Raw genomic sequence first — 22,753 nt, forward strand, 5'->3', positions numbered from 1 at the left:
GTGACCTCCACAGTAGCTGGAAGCACAAAAGAACTATTTACGCGTTACCATAGCGATCAGAGAGCATTAAGAAGTGTGCCCGTCTGAGAAAAGTGTATAAAGCATGTAGTGAGGGTTTTTTACAGTCTTAACATCTATAATAATTGTAAAAAATAAAGTTGGGTACTTCATGGACTTCACCTACCGCGGGTTATTTTTAGAACGTAACTCCTGCAATAAACGAGGGACTGCTGTATTAGTAATAGTAGAGTCTGGGACATCTAATTGATTAACATCAACACTGATTATTATGCACTATTATTTTTGCTCAACGGTGATAAAGTCCTAATGTCTTCATGATAGTTCCTTTTTTTCCCCATCTGAGCATCGGAGAAAAGGCTGTCTTGCAATTGTTGAGGTCACTAGTGTGTGCCCCATTTCTTCCAGGATCACTCTCTTTATAGGTTTTAATGGACTCCTAGTACTGTGAAGTGGTTCCATGGTACAAACGCATTGTATTCCAAGACCTGGGAGACTGTAGAAATGAGCAGTGATGCCCTTCCTACCATCTTTCCAGAAAAATAAGTGATCTGGAAGCCGTTAGGCTTATTTACAGCAGAAGCACTTTCTGCACCTGCATAAACTCCAGGACACATTTACTAACAGTGTATGTTGCTGTATGTGCTGCAGCTTTGAATTTTTTAATAATATAAATTTTGTTAATATTTTGGTTATGCTGTCTTGTTATGAAGTGTACAAGAGTAAAAGTGTTTTTAGCATGTGCTTCAAAGCTAAGTTTGACTGGGAAACTCAAAGCTCAATAGTCTGTATCAACAGAAATTCACTGCAGCCTATGTGATATTTGATGCGTCATAATTTATTCTACTCTATCTTGCAAATACATATTTGTGTGGCAATGTCATGCATAACACACACAACTATTAGATCCTTAAGATCAAACCCGTGTCATTCTTTTGGTCCACTGCAGTGCAGCAGTCAAAAAAAAAAAAAAAAGAATAAGTGAATCTTGAGTGAAGTGGCCACAAATAGCCAGGATAGAACCCAGAGTGCTAATGTTTAAAATATATACAATTATTATTGATTACAATTCTTTACTGTTAATATCAACAATAAGCTTTTTATTGTGAAATTACAAGTAAAAAAAAAATGCTGTTACATTTACATTTAATGCTGTTACACTGTAATCCTTTCTTATAAGTATGGACATAGAATCAAGTGAACAACATTTTGAAATAAGTTTAATTGGAATTTTGTACTATACAAAAACAACAACGACATATTAAACAAACAAACAAACAAACAAACACAGTCAGTGCCTTCATTTGTCCATTACATGTCAAACATAGCACTGACCCTTAGTCCCTGCTCATCAGCACATGCTTTCAAAAAGAGCTCCATGTCCTCTGCAAACTGAAAAACAAAGAGGAACATGTCCCTTGCTCCAGTGTCTTCTTCCTCTGACGTGTCTCTTAAGACCCTCTGCTGGTCCCCTTGATTTAAGGACAGATATTTTGGCATTGTTACGTGTCCACGGAAAAGTGCCTTATTTTGGACAACCCACTGCACAGCAGGACGCAGATCTTCAACAACTGCTGGCTCCTGTGTCAGACAAATGGAGATAAAAACAAAGCTATTTCTCTGTTGCAGAACAGTTTTTAACAGTTATTCAAATGTCACTTACCATGTAATTACACTACTGTTTAAAGTGAATACTGACCTGACTGACTTCCTGGAACTTGCGCTTTTTCAGTCTGAAAATGGGCACGTGTTGTCCTTCAAGCACAGCTTTGGCTTCCTCTCTCCAGTGTGCAAATAGCTTTCCAGAGCTTAACAGGAAATGTTGATATTGTTAAGGAGTGTAAACTTTAACACAACATAGAACAGAAGTCAAAATATAAATACCTCCTTCAAGTCAAAGCTGTTTTTTTCTGACCACTGCCCGGGAATGAGCTTCACTGCAAGATTCCTTTTTTTCAATACAGTTACATTCACAAGTTAACAGACATCATCATGATGGGTGTGAAATGTTTATTGCTAATAGCACCAACTGTAACTACAGGTCTTAGGAACATGACCTCAACAAAACAGCATAACAAAATGAAAAAGTACAGTCACATGCTCACAGTTGGTCAAAATAAAGCATTTTCAGCTTTAATTTGAGGTTGGCATATTTTATAAACTAATATTTAATGGTGTTTTATGTTAAACTAAAACGTTTGAAGACCCTATTTATGTCTGAAACTCATCTAAAGACAGCATCACTGACTTGATCAGAATGTGAAGATGAGAAATAGAATAAAATGTTGAAGCATCATGCTGATATAGTTTATAAAAAAAGCATATGAGTGTACTGTATGTGTGAACACTCAAGATCAGCAGAACATGATCATGCACTTAACCTGGAACACTGAACAGGTTCCTGAAAATTCTGGAACAAACCAAAAAGGCTTATAAAAATGTGACCTCAAAAGTGAAACATATTGTTGGCCACCAAATCCTGCCTTTGTGTGTAACGGGTCAAGAAAGAGGATTTCTCTTTTAAGTGGCTTCAGTACCTAAAAGACAGTTAGCCACGACTTCAAACCTGAAAACGATGTCATTGCAAGCGATCACAATCAAAGACTTTTGAAACTGCGGAATAAAAGCGTGAATACATCTCAGATGCATAGCTACATTCTAACAGTTTGTATGTGTCAAAAAACAAGACTTACACACAACTGGAAATGAGCAGGTGTCCAGAGAGGGAGAACTATGATGTCCATCCTCTGAGCATCAGTCTGAAACAGAATTTTATTTTGAAGTATTCTGTATATGAACTCTCACCAAAGTTATAAAAAAAATAATCTTTTTGATTACTTGCTTGTTTCTTTAAAGGACGGTACACTTACAGGAAAGGACTGCAATGGATCACAGCCATAGGGTGCAAGCCGAGTCCGGGTGACATACAGGTTTTCTATGTAAATGCTTATCCCCTAGAATGTAAAAACAGCACATTTAAAACAGCAACTCTTTAAATTAAAGCTTGACAATCATCCTATACAACATACAGTACCTTTGACTGAACAATTTTAGTGATAAGCTCAAAACAGCCATTTGCAATCTGAAACAGAAAAAATCATTAAAAAAATGAAAGTACACTTTATTATTTCATATTCATAGAAACAAAATACTTACGGTCGATTCCATTTCTTTGTTTAAACCCAGTGTCCAAAAATCTGCCCGCGTGAGGCATCCAGAAGACGTTTCAACAATCAGCTCATCTTTGGGTCTGCTGATGTCCAGAACAAAGTTGAGCTAAAAAAACAGAGAGGTGTCATAGACTGTGGATGACAAAATCAGATAAGCACGTTGCACTTTGCGACATCTGAAAACTTTAACATACAAGCTGTTGTTGGCCAGGGTGCGGTACAAAACACCACGATGAACGACTGGCCAAAATGTTCTCAGGCTTTGTCAGAGCTTCGCACGGTGGTCCACACAGGTCAGGAAACGTTGCATCTGTTGACCTTCTATTGGCTTTCTTGTTGTCAACTCCTTCCTGAGGATCTGTAGGGACTTTAACAGGTTTCAGATAAAACACTGCATAGAATGCATATTAAATGCATACAAATGCAAGAAAAATAAGCACTGTTTACAGACGGAAATTCATTTGAAACAGCAGATAAGTTTGTTTACGAGCCCGCAACTACAACAAGATAATGAATGCAAGATTATTATTTCACCTATATATGACAATCACTATTCAAAATAAGAAATTTTACCAGTGTCACCAGACATTGAAGGTGCTGGGTTCAACACCGTTTCTGTGGTTTCTCTGGGTTTATTACACACCTGTGGGCATGCCCGGATTAACGCAAAGGCAAAGTAGGCACGTGCCTAGGGCCTGATTGGCTGGATGGGGCACAGACAGAGGGACAAAATAAAAAAATAAATAAATCAAAAATAAACTGTACAAATGTCCTGTGATAGAATTTGTACAGAGGACTCGTCCTCTCTACAATCTATTTCAATATTTATTAACTAAAAATAGTGACAATGTTTATCTTAACCATAGACTGTTACATTAGCTACATCACATTAACGCCAGCCTATCACAGTAGCCTATAACTTGGGCGCCACCCAATTAAGGACGTCAGAGAAGGAAGTGGTCAGAGTGGAGCGGGATCATCGAGCGGGACACGATTAAGCTAGTAGCAGGTGTTTTAGGTTAACTTTCGCGATGCTTTCAGGTGCAGCAAAACATAAAAAGAAAAAAAGAGAAGAGGAACAAAAGAAGAAACAGCGGGGGGCTTTAAAGAAGTTTCTGTCGGGCTGCTCGGGCAGCCGTCCGACAGCTGTGAACCCTCTGGAGTCAGCAGAGCCAGAGGCCGGGCCGGAGGAGACACGGCCCGAAGACGAGGTGGAAGATGCGGCGGGAAATGCGACGGAAGACGTTGTTGCGCCATCAACATCAACGCAGTCGCAGAAAGAACTGGAAGGACAGCAGCCAGCCAGAAGTGAGCCCAACATACAGCAGGAGCCTCCAGACCCAGAAAGGGTATTAAGAAGAAGAACCTACCCATCTGATCCTGCAAAATGGTGCGAAATTGATGACAGGATGCGTGAGTACTTTGCCCTAAACCATCCCTCCCAAAATATTGGAGATTTCTCTGCATCACAGAGGAAATACGGAGACGTAAAACGATGCTTAACTAAGGAACATTTCTTTAGAAAAAAGCTAAATGGAGAAACGCTGTCAAGAAAATGGTTAGTGTACTCACCATCTACTGGAACTGTATTCTGTTTCTGCTGCAAGTTGTTCAGTGTAAGAGACAATCAATTTGTCACTGGATATAATGACTGGAAAAACTGTGCTAATCGCTTGCATGAACATGAGAATAGTATGGATCATAGTACTGCTGTGCTGAGTCTATCATCTATCAAGAAGACAGGAGGAGACTGGAGAAAAGAGGAGCAGAGAAGAAGACAGGAGGACACTGGACAAAAGAGCGGTCAGTAATGTGAGAAAAGTGAATCTCTTTCTATTATGTTGCTGTTGTTAGCATAAATACTAACCTATTCTTGTGTACAATAAACTCATATGTTGCAGTAAATCACAGCTGTGGAGAATGGAGAGAAGACAAGTGGAGAATGGAGACTTAAGAGGAGCAGAGAAGAAGACAGGAGGGGGAAACTGGGCAGAAGTGGTGAGAGTATGAGAGTAGATACTATTTTGTAAATATGTGTTCTGTCATGGGTGTTTTGTGTCATGGGTGTGGCTATGGCAATTAAAGGATATTATTTGCACACTGCAATTGACTAATTAATTAAAAACAAAGTAGTTGTAGTATTTTGTTGTTTAGTAGCAGTAATATGCAGTTACTAGCTGTCCACTGCATTTTTTGTTTTCTTGAGAACCTCCTTGAAATGACCAGGACCCCCCATTGTCCCCCAATAAAAATTGTCTGGAGCCGCTGCTGGTTTAATGTTAACAGAGCAAATAAGATAAATATATTTGCTCTGTTTACATAGTTTAATGACACCTAGTGGTTATTTACTAGTACTACTGCCTTAACATTGACACTCCCAATAGATAAGATGAGGATAATTTATTATCATTTAATACAGCTGTGTAATGATGTATAAATTATTAATGTCAAAAAATAGTCTGATAGAAAGTTTAACATACAACACATGACTTATTCTGGCATACGAACAACCAATTTGTAACCAAAAACTAGGTTATGTAAAATGTGAATGAACTTTTATTAGTAACTTTGGTAAGTTTCAGATTTCAGTTAATTAAATAACATCGATTGGGCGGGGGGGGGGGGGGGGGGGGGGGGGCAAAAAATGCAGCCTGCCTAGTGTAGTTCATTTATTTAATCCGGCTCTGCCTGTGGGGCTAGGTACACAAAGGAAACAATATAAACACACAGATAGGAACAAATCTAACATGTGACCAATGGTAGCGTTCTGGTCATGAGACAATGCATGTACTTACCTACGACAGCTTGACCCAGTGCCGACAATGAGATATTGATCTTTCCAAGTCGACCATGTCTTAGCTGCCTCTCCAGAAGTTTCTTGTTGGTGACAGTGTTATAATGATGAGTTATATTTCATGTGTGGATGGACTCATGTTACTTAAAAAGTAATTGCTTTTCCTCATGTTTGCAAAGAACTGATCAACAACTTGACTGTTCAGCCAGCCTTTCAGCTCTGGGACAAGTTGAATTCTGCGTAATATGTCCTTGGGATCTTTTGTATTTCCATCATGAAATCTGTCATACAGGACATAGTGGTCAGATGATCCAGTGACAGGATGAGGATTTTCATTTACACTATCCATCCTTTCATGTAGCCATGGAAGATTCACTTTCAGGCTTCCATCCTGTGCAGCCTTGACATTTTCCTCAGTGGGCTCAGCCAGTCGACCTTCATGTGGATGAAATGGCAGTTTATCAGGAACCCGCAAATTGGTGTGTGCCGCCAAACCCCTCGCAAAATCGTAAACACAGACGTTTGGCATGTGCTTCCAGGACAGGAGAAGGTCAGCAAAATCCCGGGGACTTTCAGCACGAAGATTAAATTTAACACTGTATACAATGCCATGTGGACATAGTATTACAGACCATCCTCCTGCAAGCAAAGATTTAAAAAGTTGTTTGTGATTGTAATGACATATTTTAATGCTACTTCTAATAATCGCTAAGTGATGCTTACCAGAGGCACCCCATATGCTTCGAAACACCTTATCATATGTCTGCCTGCTCTTCATCTTCTCCCTCAGTCTGGTGATGAGATCAAAGCGGGAGCCTTTGGAGTCGATGTTGCATGCTTTACACAATTTTCTTACAACTCCAACCTGACAGTAATTAGGGAAAAATGTAAATGGAACAATCCCTGAACTTTATGTCACATATTCTGAAAACATAAAAGCAATTTTACCTTTTGTTTTGCGAGTTCATCCAACAGACGGTCTTCTGTGACACCGCTAAGCTTTGCTTCATGTGAAGAGCTTATTCCTACTGTTTGAAACTCTGTGTTAAGCACAATGTCACTTGTTCGAGTTTCATTCCCGATCCATGGTGCCCAGGACGTGTAACTTGGTGGAACTGAAAATGGATTCTTTGCGCCGCCTACAGAAAATGGCATGTTTTTAATTACAATCTAAATTACTTTAAAACACTGAATGACTTTCAATAAGTTTTTGCAATCACTCACTTGGAAAAAAACCCACGGCTTATCATTTCCAGGTGAACAGAGTTCCAAAAACCTTCAATGTCATGTTCACCATTGAAGTCTTCCGGGGCTTTGAGGTCACTCACTATAATAAATTGACTCATAAGAACATGCACATAATGTACACAATGAACTATGAACACAAATGTACATTAAACTTACCTGCTAACTTGAACACCCCTTTTCTGTGTAAGTCCATAACTACCACAGGGGGGTGAAACCCACAGTTTATGCAGGAGTACATGTAGTCTGTGTCAGTCAAAGCCTCAAAATGGCAATAAGCATGAAAAATGGTGTCCCTAGAAGGAAACTTCACTCTTCTTAAGCCCTCCAATGAGTCAATGACCCTTGAAGCGGATACATGGTTCTGTAATATGACAATAGGGTGAAGAAGACTATGATTACACAGATATTTAAATTTGGGCACCAACACATCATAATGACACAAACACATTTTTAAAGCAATCTTCAGATGAGTACATTTTATTTTTGTGATCCTCACCTGCAGATTTTCTCTGAGAAAAAGGCAGAGTTCAAGAGACAAAACGACGTGGTTGTCAAAGTTGTGAAGCCAATCTGTCCACTCCTGGTATCTGCAGACCATGTGGCACTGAGGACACAATCTATGGTGTGTTGAAACATCTGTTAAAGACAAGTCACATTAATGTCAAAACATTAGTATAGGAACAATTATAACTGATTATTTCACACTGATGTTTAATCTTATTCATTAAAACTTACTCTCAATCACTCCCATCATACTGACAATCCTCGCTTTATTGGTAATTAGAACAGCCTCATCAAGTTTTGGGTGCTCTGGGCACACCTGGCACAACGTTTCACAAGGAAAGAGCTGTTTCTGATGATCCATTTTCTGTGAGATGACATTTTCTGGAAGAGATACAGGAATTTTTTTCTCTTTTAAAATATAGCGTATACTCCTTTCGACGGCAGCATTGTCCTCAAAGGAAGAACTCTCCTGAGTCATCTGTGATGGGGTGCCTGATGATAGTGGTACAGTTGATTTGAAGATGTCTCTCTGTGTCTGAAAGAGATGCCATTTAGCTATATTTTTACGAGGACATGATATTCGTGGCTTTGCACAAGCACAATGCTAGGTGTTCCTCAGAGCATTGTAAGTCACAAATATTCTGCCAAGACGGCAGAAACTGTGTATTTCCGGCTCAAATACAGACAAACAGATCTGTGTAGAGGATCCACCAAAATCCACCCTCACACAAAGTGGAGCATATGCCATCTGGGCAGCTTTCTGTCTCTTTATGCATGTAGCAGCTTTGGCCTCTCCAAAAAATTTAAGGTCCACCATTTCCATCACGATGTGCTCTTGAAGAAAAACCTCCTTTACAGTTTCTCGGCAGTAATCTAGTGAGCGAAGGTGCTTGATGACTTTTTTTTTATCATTAACAGTTTTATTATTCAGTTTTTAACAAGTAACAACATAGTAAATAAATGGTAAGGGAACACTGTAAGGAATAAAAGTAAATTAAAGCTGCAAGCAGCGTCGTTCGGCCCTCGCAGCGAAGCTGCTCGCCCTCCGTCCTTACCCCCTCCGCTCCATCCCCAATGCTCTCAAAACCCAGCACCCCGCCGCTCCTTCCTGACCAGCAGCCCGGGACACCAGGGCGCGTCAGCAGAACAGAAACGTCCACCAGAACAGAATTCACCATGGCATCAAAGCCCCTCCCTTTCTGAAAAGCTATCAGATCTGAATGGTCATTACAACATCATGAAGACAGTGCATGACCTTTGTGTCATGTTGACTAAATTAGAGGGGACAAATATGGGCATTTCACCATAAAACAGTAAACTTCCTGTAGTCAGGGGGTGGGGCTTAGGTGATGCCAGCTGTCCACATTGTCACTGTCTTCAGATGTGGTCAGTGATAACACAGACAAAGTTTGAAATTGATCTGATCATGCACATGAGAGCTACTAAGTCAAGTAACGTAATGGCGACTGGTCAAAGTTTGAGGCTTAGCCACGCCCACACCTTTATACTTATTTGAAATCCGACGGTTGAATTTTTCCTCTATGTCTTAAGAGTATATAGCAGGAGTGTGAAGGTGATCGGTGGAAAGGTCGATGAGACATCATTCTCCTAATAACGTATGCGAAAACCACTAAATCGCGTACTTGGACCAAAATGGCCGACCTCCTGTGCGACATTGCGCTTGGCTCCAAGAGACTGTTTTGTAGATCCTGAGACACTACATTAGTGTGCCAAATTTCGTGATCCTCAGTCAAAGCATGGCTTGGGGCTGACAGTTTTAATGGTCATAGGGGGCGCTATTTCAGAAAATAGGCCACGCCCACAAACTTCAGCTGTCCAATTCTATTAGGGGTCAGAGTAGGATCACTCATCAGAAATTGTGTGGCGATGTCACAGTGATTGAAGAAATGAGAGACAAACGTATTTCCATGGCGTGATGGCGAATTTCGCCATGCTCCCAAAGCCCCGCCTTTATTCGAAACCTGCCAGTACTATAGACCAAGTGACCTCAACTTGTCTGCTGCTATTAGCCAGTGATTGCTGGTGATTGGTTAAAAGGAGGCCAGTAGGGAGCTGTGAAAAAAAGAGTGGCGTGGCGACAGGTCAAAGTTTGAGGCTTAGCCACGCCCACACCTTTATACTTATTTAACATCCGACGGTTGAATTTTTTCATCTATGTCTTAAGAGTGTATGACAGATGTTTGAAGGTGATTGGTGAAAAGGGTGATGGAGCATCCTTCTCCAAACAACGTGTGCGAAAACCACTAAATCCAGTACTTGGACCAAAATGGCCGACTTCCTGTGTGACTTCGCACTTGGCTCCAAGATACTTTTTTGTAGGTCCTGAGACACCACATTAGTGTACCAAATTTCGTACTCCTCAGTCAAAGCATGGCTTGGGGCTGACAGTTTTAATGGTCCTAGGGGGCGCTATTTCGGAAAATAGGCCACGCCCACCGGATGTTCACATCAGATTCTTTTGGGGGCCAGACTAGGATGACTCCCTAGGGGGCGCTGTTCAGCCACTTTTTTTACGAACTTTCACATCGCCAGTGAAATACGTAAATTTCATGCACTTTCTATATTGGGCCAGAATTTGGTGACTTTTTGGATATGCTAAGACCCCCTAAAGGCCATTCAAAGACGCGGAAGAAAAAAGAATAATAATAAGAAGAAACGGAGCAGATACAATAGGCCTTCGCAGCTTCACTGCTCGGGCCTAAATATATACAGTAAACTTGGAAAGCAGGGAGTCTTTGGTGGTGTTGCTAAATCTACTAAACATGGATCGAGGTGGATGGAGTGCAGGAACCGAGATCCGTGGCTGAACGTTTCTGGTTGGCAAGTGGAACATCAGACAGAGTGGTCTGCAGAGGGTGCTTCTGGATGCCTCATCTCACTGACCACTGCATCGTCCATCAAAAGGGTTTGCTGGGCTGGCTCAATCGACAGCTGTCACATCACTAACATTCAGATATATGCAAAAAAGGAGATCATGAGTATAATACTTGTAACTCTAGCAGATAAGAGGACTAAATGATTTTTAAACTAGAGATTCCTACGTAAATTACTTGCCTGTTAACAGTAATTGTGATCTGGTGGTACTTCCTCCAGAGCAGACACCTCAGCAGAAAGTTGGTCCCGCCAGAGGGCACCACTGACTGCCTCCAAACCAGCCTCCCCCTCATCTTCTGGAGCATCATCCTCCAGTTCATCGTCCTGCACCACAATGTCACCAGCACTGAGGCAGATGTTGTGCAGGATGGTGCATGCTATGATGACCTGTAATAGAGATAAAAATGTAATTTATATTTCATTCCCAAACAAAGATTACACCCAAAGTTTATTTCCACTTTGTGTTAACTTACATGAGGTACAAAGGTGTGGTGGACCTCCAGCGCTTTCAGGAAGATGGTCCTGAACCTGGTCTTCATCATTCCAAAAGCACGCTCGATGATGCAGCATGCCCTGGAATGATGGCTGTTGAAGCGCTGGGCTCCCACACCTTGAACCACCCGTTTGTAGGGGGTGATGAGGGGGAGTGGATGTTGGAGGCATGGGTACCCTCCATCCGCGAGGATGAAGTGCCCTGGAGGAGGATAGGCTGACTGCCTGTACAGTGGGCTGTGCCGGAGGACCCTGGAGTCGTGGACCGACCCAGGCCAGCCCACATAGGTGTCGATAAAGCGGCCCTGATGGTCACAAACTGCCTGCAGGATGATAGATGGGAACAGTTTCCTGTTTCTGTAGCACTGACCATCAGGACCGCTCGGAGCCTTGATCCGAATGCGACAGCCGTCGATCGCACCTGCTGCTTTCACGAAAGCTCTGTGTCGAGCCAGCCCAGCAAACCCACGAGACACAACCTCCATCTCCTCTGGGGTTTTGGGGAGGTGAATGACCTGGTGGAGGATTGCAACCACATCCTCCATGACTCGATGGACGATGTCGTGGACAGTTGAGCGAGGCATCCCAAATACTCTTGAGACCACCCTGTAGGATGTTCCACTTGCCAACCAGAACAGAAACACCAGGGTCTCGATTGTGGCACCCCAACCATGTCGCCGATCTTGGTTCAGGAGATTTAGCAACACCACAAAAGACTCCCTGCTCAGACGAAAATCTGGCCTGGGATCTTCCTGGTTAAAAAAACGGTCCAGGACTGGCACACTCATGTTTATCCTACAGTACAGGGGTCTGTTCTGTTAAAAGTAGAGAACAATAAAACAATTTTTTTTAAAACCTGTATAAATGCTTGAGATTTTTAGAAGAAAGCTAGGCATTATTAGGCATAAGTTGAAAAGGACAATACACATTAAACACATTGTAATGCTACTTTTAATATGAAATTTATGCACAGAACCAAGCATTATGATCAAATACAAACTTCTAAAATGTCATTCCATTAATTATTTTAGATGAATATAGGTTAAATTAACTATATGCATGTTAGTCTACTCTATACTAATGTGTGTATTCAGCCACATGTCTTTCTGTTGCTTAAAATATAAATGAAACTAGCACTAAAGTTAACATGTAATGCCTGAAAGCTGGTTCACTAAACAAAAATAATTTTACCTGGATATGGCTGCTTCTCAGCCTTAAATACAAAGGCCGGTGACGTTTACTAAGCAGTCGCAGCTCCTCAAAAACCAAAAATAAAAGGGAATACTGCTGTGGATCCATTTTCACCTCTGACTAGCTTGTTAGCTTGTTAGCCTGTTTGACGCTGTCACGGTAGCTAAGCAACTGGACCTGGGGGCGGGAATAAAAACGAGGCTAGTACTGTCCGAATTCAGAGCCGCTGACTTCCGGTTTTAGCGGTCTTGCTAGACCGGCGAGGACCCGTACTCACAAGCATCCTACCTCTGGATTCGGACACAGCCTTTATTGCCATTGTGGTGGTCACGTTCTTCCGGCTACTGTGTAGGTCACGTGTTTCCGGTTGCTGTGGAGCTCCACAGCGGCCGCTGCCAGACCCTTCTCACCAGACCCTTCTCCCCTCCTGACTGCTGCGCTGCGTGAGCTGGCCGCGCATGCGCCACGCGCCCCTTTTATGCCCTTTTAAGCCTACCTAGCGTCACGCCTTTGTGACGTCACAAAGTGTTTCACAGGCGACTCGACAGGACAAACGGTTGAATTCAGCTCAACAGACAAGATGTTTAGCGTTGTGGAGTTTTGTCAGGAGTTCGATTTTAAATTTACGAATAAGCAGCTTTTTAATCAAATTAAAGCTCTGGAATTAGCCTGTAAAAACGTTTACAAACGTATCGAAAAACGGGAGACGAGCGACAAACTTGACAGAAATGTTAGGGGAGTGAATGCAGAGCAAATTTGTGACATAAATGAACTGGATTATGGTTTAAGCCGAGAACATAATGAAGAATTGTTTTTGGACAAATCCTTGACTTTTGGCCGTGTAAAAAGTGAGAATGAGGAAAAAATGAGATGCAAAACGCTTTTCCCAGGAAGGTTTGAACCGATTCCACTAGGGACCTCAAGAAGAGTTGTGAAAATGACTCATCGTCCAGTGAATCCATTTTGTGATCTAGACTTCCTAAATGAAGTCAGGAATTATCAGGACTGTGAATACTTTACAATCTGCCTCGACGGAACGTTAAAAGTTTGGACAGATAGTTTTAAAAATGCAAAAACATTTGCTCTCAAAAACAAAGAAACCATGAAAGATTGTTGCAGTGATCAACAGATGATTGTACATGATATGCTTTATATACCGGAGATTTCAGAGTTAGCGGTCTGCACAGCTCAGAGGGAGGTGTATTTTTATGACTGCAAAGACCTTCACAAGCAGTTCAAGATAAGATACTGTTTACTGGATGAGGAATTTACCACCATGTCATATTATTATTCTGTTAGGAATGGCATGCTTTCATTGGGTGATAAAATGGGAAATATTTATATACTTTTCTCTAAAGTCGTTGAACACGGTCTGTTCAGCAAAAACATGTTTGAAAGCGTATCTTTAAGGCCTTATCCCACCATACGAGTGTCCTCCCTGTTACAGAACACAGACACAGACTTTCTATATTTCAAACTTAACGTTTTTAATGACTGGTGTTCTAATGTGCAGTTTTATCCACAGATTAATTCATTTTTGGTTTGTGGACTGTCCGCGAAAAGGACGATTCAGGTTAAGCTCTCGAAGAAGCTCAGTACTTCAAAACCCCAGTACACAATCCAAACATATGAGTCTACAGGTAAGATTGGTTTGTTCATCTGTGCAACGTATACCGCAGTGTATAACTGCATCGTGACGGGCGGTGAAGACGGAAAATTGCGGTTGTGGAAGAATGACGGCAGCGGTAAGTTGATTCGTACTCTACAAAAGCATACTGCAAGAATCTCCCACCTCCTACATAATCCTAGAGAACAGGTAATTATTAGTGTGTCTGCAGACCAAAATATGTGTGTCTGGTCTGAATATGATTGGGTCTGCAAGCAGAGTTTCAGAGCGGATCACCTGAAGCGTGACCCAATCACGTCTGTGTATCTGAACACTTACAACAACGAGTTAATAGTCAGTAATACAGACATGGCAAAGACGTTGGGAAGAGGGACCAATCTTTATCAAGAAACGATGACATCACACAACATGCCGCTGTGTGGAGCGCTCTACGACAGCGCTTTCAACCAGGTTCTCTCTATTTGCCAGAAAGGTGAAGTGAAGACATGGGATTTACTGACTGGAGAGGCTGTCATGCAGTTCAGCACCAGACCAGATAAACCTGTGGGGCAAACCATCCTCACGTTCGATGATTCTGGTCGCAAAATCATCACGATGTCTGACGATCTGACAGTCAGACTGTGGAACTTTTACAGCGGGCAAGAGATTACTGCTCGTGAAGTTAAACTGCCAAATCAAGCAACATGCATTGTCTGCAGAAAAGGCAAAATGTTTATCTCTGTGAAGAAGTCAAACAACATTTTGATTGTGGATTATAGAGGGTTTAAGAAGACGTACTTGGAGCATAGGTTTTTAGAAGATGTTTGCAAGATGGAGTTCCATGGAGATAAACTGATCGCAATATCCAGTGGTGGAAGTGTTGTTGTGTGGGATGTAAACGCATTTGAACATGAGAATAATTTGGAAAGCAACCAAACTTCTAGAAAGGAAGCGGTTGAGCCAATCTGTTTAAAGCTGAGCCTGCAACCCTGTTCCAGAGACAAACTCATCAGAGACGGTGAGTGTAAACCAGAGGGCAAAGACACATTTCATATAGGCCCTATAGTGTCTCTGAGGGCAAGAGATGGGAGTAAAGGTGCAGCCACACTGCTGATGGCAGTAGACGGCTCCATTTATGCCTTGTCAACTACAGCTAGCAGCGGAGTGGTGGGGAAATTTGAAGCAACAGAAAAGAACAGGGCCACGATCACATGCATGACGGTTGATGAAGGAAATGCAACTTTACTGACCGGTGACAGCACTGGGAAAGTTTGCATTTGGGATATCAACAAGTTTTGTGTTGAGGTGAAAACCAACAATGAACGCAGCGTTTCTCCGCCTCCGCTGGTAAGAGCTTGGAATGCTGGAGTTAGCATGTTGGTCAGTATTATATATTTTTCTGCTGATCAGAGAGTTATTACTGCAAGTCACGACCAGAATCTCACACTGTGGACATACTGCGGTGAGAACATCGGTGTCTTTGGGAGACATAATTGGAAAGATCTACCCTATTATGTACAACTGAAACAAATGGAAGACAAAAAGAAACCTAAAGTAGAAGTGAAAAAAGAAAAGAACCCATTAATTTTGGAACTGATTCGTGCCTGTTATGTTTCCCAGAAAAATAAGGATTCGATCATGCACACGGAGGAGGATAGTTTAGATTCGATGCAGGAGGACATTGAAAATTTGTATGAGTGGCTCGGCTATGATGGATTACAGGATAAGGAACGAACCAGATGTAACGATATGGATCCACAGATTAAACAGGCTGGTCCTCCGGTTGCCACAAAGCCCAGCGTAACCAGTCAGAGGACAAATCATACAGAGGACAAGCAGATATCAGTAAAATCATCTAGAAAGTCCATGCTTCCAAAGATGAAAAGGGCTGTTCCTCCTGTCGCTGCTAAGCCCTCCAGCTTAACCAGTCAGAGCTCAGATGAAGATGCAAGTGAGACGTTGGATGAGCAGAAATCTGTTAAATTACCACTACTAAAAAAGTCCATGCTTCCAAGGGCTGTTCCTCCTGTCACCACTAAGCCCAACTTAACCATTCAGAGGACAAAGCTGCCAAATAAAAGTGTGGACAAGCCGCTTTTAAAGGATTCGTCACCAGTAACAGAAACTTCTCCTGCTGTCTCCCAAGCTCCCATAAACTTAGTCACACAGAAGACATCATTTTTAGCAGAAATCGTGGCAGACAAACGCTCTACTGTAAAACTACCACCTATAGTCCCAAAGTCCACCAACACAAGCAGACTGAGGATGAAATTAGGAGACAACGTAAGGGCAAACAACAGATTTGAGAGGTCTGTAAAGTTGCCAGTCGTATCAGAAGATGAGCAGGTTCAACTCGCATCACTAATTCGTGCCCCTGTCACCCAAAAGCCCGCCGATTCAAGCAGACAGATCAGACCTGCAGTTGTAAAGAAGACGGTGGATGGGAAGGATTCTGGAACATCTCCATCGGGATCAAAAAGGACGTTTCCTCCCCAGACCCTACAGCCTCGTCCACCTGCCACCACAAAGCCCTCCACCTTAACCACCAACAGGAGAAAATTAGTTGTTAAACCACAGTGAACCCCTGAAATAGTTACAGAGCCTGGGACTTGTTAACCCTCTCTGGTAGGAGAACAGATTTGTAGAAGAAGCCAAAATATTAAGATGAACCAGAAAACAATGGGCATTAGGAGCCTTACTCCCTTAAGGTGGAAGTTTAGAAGTTAATAGAAGTTTAGCAGTTAACCCTTACCCAACGTTTAAATTTTCTAACGTTAAAGTCATTAGAGCACAAAAATGCACTTAGAAAGCTTCCTTTAGAAATATTATATAATATTTCATAAGTCCCAATTTTTTTACATGAATTTCATCCTTGGCTTCAGCCCTAACAAAATATAATAAAATATGTGTGTGTTTCTCAGATTTAACCCCTTTATTGCCAGGTTTATTAGCAAAACCTGAAGTTTGAAAACTGTACAAAAAATGAAAAAATCAAATCATTTTTTGTGTGTTATGTCCAGATGACCTTTTTTGTGGGTAAGTTGTCACAGCCTTGGAGTGTCACAAATAGGCATAAAAATATTTTTTGCTCACTTTGTAGTTTTTGTGTAATGTCATATTTTCTAAAATACTCACGTTAAAGTCATTGGCTGACAAGGGGGTGCCTGCATGACTTTCATGTCTCAGGAAATCCTCTAAATTTCCTTCAAGAATGAAATGAAATCTGTCTAAAAAGACGAATAACAAGATCGGCAAAAGATGGCTACAGCCAAAAAATTGGCAGAAGAGCTGGAAGAAATTAAAAAATCCTTGAACTTTTTGTCTGGAGAAATTAGCAAGGTTGCTAAACAACAGGCTAACCTCATGGGCCTAATGGAGGAGCTACAGGAACTGAAGGCCTCGATCAAACAGAAGGATCAGAAGATTGAGAGGATGGAACAAAGAATTGATGACTTGGAACAAAATGCTCGAGCAAATGATATACTCATCACTGGGCTGGCAACTAAGCATCGCAGTTATGCAAGAGCTACAGCGGGATATCAAGAAGGTGAGGAGGCACCACCTGAAGAGCTACACACACTGGAGGAACAGGTTGTTCAGTTCTTCAGCGTCAAGAAGATTAACCTAAATAAAGAGCACATCTCAGCTTGCTACACTATTCCAAGAAAGGATAACAGAAACAAGTCATCAATTGTGGTACAGCTTGTAAACAGAAAGCAGAAGATTGATATATTGAGTCAATCTAGAAAGCTAAAGGGTTCTGGTGTTTATGTAAACGAACACTTGACCAAAAAAAATGCTGAAATAGCCAGAACTGGCCGGATACTAATGAAACAAAAGAAAATTCAAGCAACATGGGTGAGAAATGGAAGAGTGTTTGTAAAGCTAAATGGATCACCTGAACAAGCAAAAGTGGTTATGGTTAGAAGCCTCCAGGAGATGGAGCAATACAGATGAAGAAGATAAAGAACAAAAGCCTAAAAAGATTACAATGTTGTTTGCTAAAAACTGGACAACATATGGTTACATATGGTTACATTTTCGTTGTTTCCACTACCCTTTGTTTTATTATTATTATTTTTTTTCATAACACTTTGGTTCTGAAGAAGGGGATACCATATTACCACCATCAAGAAACAGCTAGCTTGGAAATGGAGCTGGACAGAAAAAGGATATCAAACATTTTCTGGTGGGTGGAAATGAATATAGAGACAATGCAACAAAATAATCTCATGGATCAAAAGACTGGAAGACTGAAACAAAGAACAGAAGTCTATAAAGACATGGATCTACAAAATACTGGGCTGGAAACAAGGCATCAAAGTCATCTAAGAACTACAGCTAAACATTTACAACGTGAGGATGAAGCCCCTGAGGAGGACACCACAAGGGAGGATCAGGTAGCCCAAGTGCTTCAGTGTTATGAAGATCATGTTTTACTGGAAAACATGTTTTACTGGATGTTAAACATCTAAAAATGGAAATGACAATCAGAAAATTAAGAAATGCAGACAAAATTAAGCCTAAAAGGGTCAAATATATCTGACCAGAAATTATTTGGTTTTGAAAATAATATTGATCCAGAGGTAAATTTTTACAATCTAAACAACTCGAAATCAGAATATTATTATGAAGAAGAGTTAAGCAAACTTAAAATAGAAGGACTCTCTACCATACATTTTAACAGCAGAAGTCTCCATACACATTTTACTCAAATTAAAGATTTGTTAAGTTCACTCAAATATAAGTTTCAAATTATTGCAATTAGTGAGACTTGGCTTACAAATGAAACAGATTCATGCCTTGAATTGGAGGGTTATAAGATGTTTAACGTAAATAGGAATAATAAGAAAGGTGGGGGTGTTGCCTTCTATGTACAGAAGCATATTGACTGTAAAGTAATTGATAGTACAGTTATTGATGACATTATGGAGAGTATAATAATAGAAATCAGTTTCACCAAAAGGAAAAGAATTATTTTGAGTTGCATGTATAGAACACCAGGTTCTTGTGTTGAAACATTTATACAAAATACTGCTGATATATTGCAAAGGATTTGTGCTAAGAAACATGTATTTGTTTGTGGTGATTTTAATATTGACTTGATCAAATGGGAGGAACATAAGTTAACCTTAGATTTTTTGAATATGATGTTTAATTTTGGTCTCTGGCCTATGATTGATAGGCCAAGTAGGATAACTAAAGATAGTGCCACATTAATTGATAATATATTTACAAATGTTTATGGTCAATCCACAAGTGGTTTGCTAATAAATGATATTAGCGACCACCTTCCTGTTTTTACAATTTCAAATATGGACATTTTTATACCCCTACACAAGGAGGATGATGATTCCACTATATTGGTGAGATGGAAGACAGCAGAAAGAATTGAGGCATTCAAAGCAGAACTCTTGAATTACAATTGGGATCAGGTGTATGTAGACGATACAAACCAAGCATATGATACATTTCTGTCAATATTCTTAGAGGTATATAATAAAAATTGCCCTATTATACAATATAAGACAAAGAAAAATTATAAAAGAAAGCTGTGGATGACAGAAGGTCTGTTAAAGGCATGTAAAAAGAAAATGGTATTATATGAAAAATTCATCAAACATAGGACAAGTGCAAATGAAGACAATTACAAAAAATATAAGAATAAATTAACTACAGCTATTAGGATCAGAAAGAAGCAATATTATGATGAAATTTTAGATAAAAACAGAAACGATACTCGTAGGACGTGGAAAATATTAAATAATATAATTCAAAAAAGGATGACAACTTTGGAATGGCCAAACTACTTTCTAAATAGTTCAAATCATAAAGTAAATGATCTAATAAATATAGTGGAAGAATTTAACAAATTTTTTGTAAGCGTCGGGCCCTCATTAGCAAATGAGATAGCAGTCCCACCTGATGCAGATACATTTAATAATCTGATAAATAGTAATATCAACTCAATGTTTTTACATGAGATAAGTGAGACTGACGTTGTAAATACAGTAAGGAAATTTAAAAACAAAAAATCCACAGATATAAATGAAATTGATATGTGAATTATAAAAGAAGTTATATTCTCTATTGTGAGACCATTGACATATATATATATAACCTATCACTACATAAAGGTCATTTTCCTAAAACTATGAAGATAACAAAAGTGATCCCAACATTTAAAACTGGAAATAAGCATTTAATGGAAAACTATAGGCCAATAGCAATTATTCCACAATTTTCAAAAATACTCGAGAAATTATTTGTGAACCAGCTAGATGTATATATTACTAAAAATAAATTATTAAGTGACAGTCAATATGGATTTAGAAAAAACAGAACCACTACCTATGCGATAATGCAGATGGTAGAAGAAATAGCCCAAGCAAGTGAAAGCGAAGAACTCTCTATTAGCATATTTGTTGATTTAAAGAAGGCTTTTGACACCATTGACCACAGGAGATTATTGAAGATGGAAAATTATGGCCTACGAGGAATAGCGAAGTCCTGGATAGAGAGTTACTTACAAGACAGACAACAGTATGTACAAATTAAAGATATAAAATCTGGATTTAGAGAAATAAGTTGTGGAGTTCCACAAGGTTCAGTAATAGGTCCTATATTATTTACTTTATATATAAATGACATATGTAACGTGGCAGATTTTTTCAAATTTATAATGTTTGCAGATGATACAAATTTAGTTTGTTCAGGTAAAGACATAAAAGAACTTTTAAAGAAGGCCGAAAAAGAGTTAAATATCCTCAAATCTTGGTTTGATGTAAATAAACTATCACTGAATATAAAAAAGACTAAATTTATGATTTTTGGAAATAAGAAGGTAAAAAATGGGGACTTTAAATTAACAATTTCAGATACTGAAATTGAAAGAGTGTCTGAAATAAAATTTCTTGGTGTTGTGATTGACTCTAACTTATCCTGGAAGCATCATTTAAATTACATAAAAGGAAAAATTGCCAAATCTTTGGGTCTATTATATAAGCTGAAGGACATACTAAACCATAAGGCCTTACGTCTAATATACTGTTCACTAATACAACCATACATGGCATATTGTATAGAAATATGGGGTTCAACTTTTAAAACATATATACATGAAATAAAAACTATACAAAAGAAATCTATTCGAGTTATGAACAAGAGCAATTATTATGCTCATACTGACCCGTTGTTTTTAAAATCACAGATTATGAAATTAGAAGATCTATATTATTATAAAATAATGCAATTTATGTTTAGAGTAAAATTAACAGCTCTGCCAAAAAATATACTAATGTTCTTTGCAAAGAGGGAAAGTAAATATGATTTAAGAGGTGTATGTATGTTTGTTCTACAAAAAGCCAAAAAGGGCATGAAAAGTAGATGTATCTCTGTAATGGGAGTAAAATTTTGGAATGAGGCTAAAATAGAATTAAAATTAGCAACTTCTCTTTCAGTTCTTAAAAAACTTATCAGTAAAAACATTTTTGAAGAGTATTAATTTGATGTTGATGGATGGATTTGTGTTTTACTTTTATTTGGGTTGTTGGTTCATTGCGGGAAATTAAAAAAATGTTTTGTAAGTAGGTTAGGCAATTATATAAGCTATTGCTTCTGCCTAAACCTATTCAGTCATGATATACCAAATAGACACCATATAAAAAAACAAGGCATATGTTAGTGAGAAATGGTATTTATATCTAATTGTATGACATGTTAATGTACATTATCTTAAGATAACTGACTGAATAAATTGATCATTCATTCATTCATTCATTCATTCATTAGAGCACAAAAAAATGCACTTAGAAAGCTTCCTTTAGAAATATTATATAATATTTCATAAGTCCCAATTTTTTTACATGAATTTCATCCTTGGCTTCAGCCCTAACAAAATATAATAAAATATGTGTGTGTTTCTCAGTTTTAACCCCTTTATTGCCAGGTTTATTAGCAAAACCCAAAGTTTGAAAACTGTACAAAAAAATGAAAAAAATCAAATCATTTTTTGTGTGTTATGTCCAGATGACCTTTTTTGTGGGTAAGTTGTCACAGCCTTGGAGTGTCACAAATAGGCATAAAATATTTTTTGCTCACTTTGTAGTTTTTGTGTAATGTCATATTTTCTAAAATACTCACGTTAAAGTCATTAGAGCACAAAAAAATGCACTTACAAAGATAACCAGTTGAACACTTTATTAAAGCACACGAACAAAGAAAAAGTGTGTGTGTGTGTGTGTGTGTGTGTGTGTGTGTGTGTGTGTGTGTGTGTGAGTGAGTGAGTGAGTGAGTGAGTGTGAGAGAGAGAGAGAGAGAGAGAGAGAGAGAGAGAGAGAGAGAGAGAGAGAGAGAGAGAGAGAGAGAGAGAGAGAGAGAGAGAGAGAGAGAGAGAGAGAGAGAGAGAAACACAGAGGGGAGTGAGCTAACAGCTGCAGGCTGAGCACACAACTGTTGAGTGCTCCTTGCACACAGCCTGACCACATGCTTGGCAAAAGCATGCATGCACGCTCCTCTTCCCTCTGCAAAGGTGGCATTTTTCTTTGTCTGCTCCTGGGCTGGTGCTGCACCTGCAACAAAGCTCCAGCACTGCTGGACCGCGGCAAGCGAGTGCACCTCGCCTGGGCTGGTCTCACCATGGAGCTCCAGATGCTCCTCTTCTGCTGGTTCCAGGCCGGTTCCAGACAGCCACGGGACCAGGGCATTGTAGGCGCTCACATCTAACATGTTGCACAAGAGCGACATGGGCCAACGTCTGCCCAGATAGCAAATTCTTTTTGGCCCTAGTTTGGCAAGCCAGTCTTGGTACTCTTTTGGATGGAATGATGGGCCATA

The 22,753-nt window shown here is 39.8% G+C and overlaps 2 protein-coding genes and 1 pseudogene across 4 annotated transcripts; 1 reads left to right on the forward strand and 2 right to left on the reverse strand.

Moving 5' to 3' along the window:
- Positions 1 to 3,425: 3,425 nt before the first annotated feature.
- LOC129152969 (HMG domain-containing protein 3-like) lies at positions 3,426 to 8,557 on the reverse strand (annotated as a pseudogene).
- Positions 8,558 to 10,561: 2,004 nt separating this feature from the next.
- On the reverse strand, positions 10,562 to 12,722 carry LOC139063765 (uncharacterized). Of its 3 annotated transcripts, XM_070546562.1 has the most exons (5): positions 12,601 to 12,696; positions 12,313 to 12,489; positions 11,103 to 11,936; positions 10,810 to 11,016; positions 10,562 to 10,697 (listed from the first exon to the last, which is right to left on the reverse strand). In XM_070546562.1, exons 2-4 carry the CDS (start codon positions 12,418 to 12,420, stop codon positions 10,813 to 10,815), a joined length of 1,146 nt encoding a protein of 381 aa, XP_070402663.1. In that variant the 5' UTR covers positions 12,421 to 12,489; positions 12,601 to 12,696; the 3' UTR covers positions 10,562 to 10,697; positions 10,810 to 10,812. The 3 variants fall into 3 exon arrangements, with proteins under 3 accessions (XP_070402663.1, XP_070402664.1, XP_070402662.1); XM_070546563.1 differs by lacking the exon at positions 12,313 to 12,489 and having other exon boundaries at positions 12,601 to 12,722; XM_070546561.1 differs by having other exon boundaries at positions 12,313 to 12,702.
- Positions 12,723 to 12,749: 27 nt separating this feature from the next.
- On the forward strand, positions 12,750 to 22,283 carry LOC139063764 (WD repeat-containing protein on Y chromosome-like). Its single transcript, XM_070546560.1, has one exon. The coding sequence runs from the start codon at positions 12,893 to 12,895 to the stop codon at positions 16,496 to 16,498; it is 3,606 nt and encodes a 1,201-aa protein (XP_070402661.1). The 5' UTR covers positions 12,750 to 12,892; the 3' UTR covers positions 16,499 to 22,283.
- The last annotated feature ends 470 nt before the right edge of the window (positions 22,284 to 22,753 follow it).

Source organism: Nothobranchius furzeri, chromosome 17, assembly GCF_043380555.1.
Source record: "Nothobranchius furzeri strain GRZ-AD chromosome 17, NfurGRZ-RIMD1, whole genome shotgun sequence".
Lineage (NCBI taxonomy): Eukaryota > Metazoa > Chordata > Actinopteri > Cyprinodontiformes > Nothobranchiidae > Nothobranchius > Nothobranchius furzeri.

Excerpts from the sequence above, each read along its gene's own strand:
- LOC139063765 (XM_070546561.1), bottom strand. The coding sequence starts at position 12,420 with ATGGATCCACAGCAGTATTCCCTTTTATTTTTGGTTTTTGAGGAGCTG. Across the intron at positions 11,937-12,312 it reads TGAGAAGCAGCCATATCCAG|AACAGACCCCTGTACTGTAG; the intron begins GTAAAATTATTT and ends TACTTTTAACAG. Across the intron at positions 11,017-11,102 it reads ACCACACCTTTGTACCTCAT|GTCATCATAGCATGCACCAT; the intron begins GTAAGTTAACAC and ends TCTCTATTACAG.
- LOC139063764 (XM_070546560.1), top strand. The coding sequence starts at position 12,893 with ATGTTTAGCGTTGTGGAGTTTTGTCAGGAGTTCGATTTTAAATTTACG.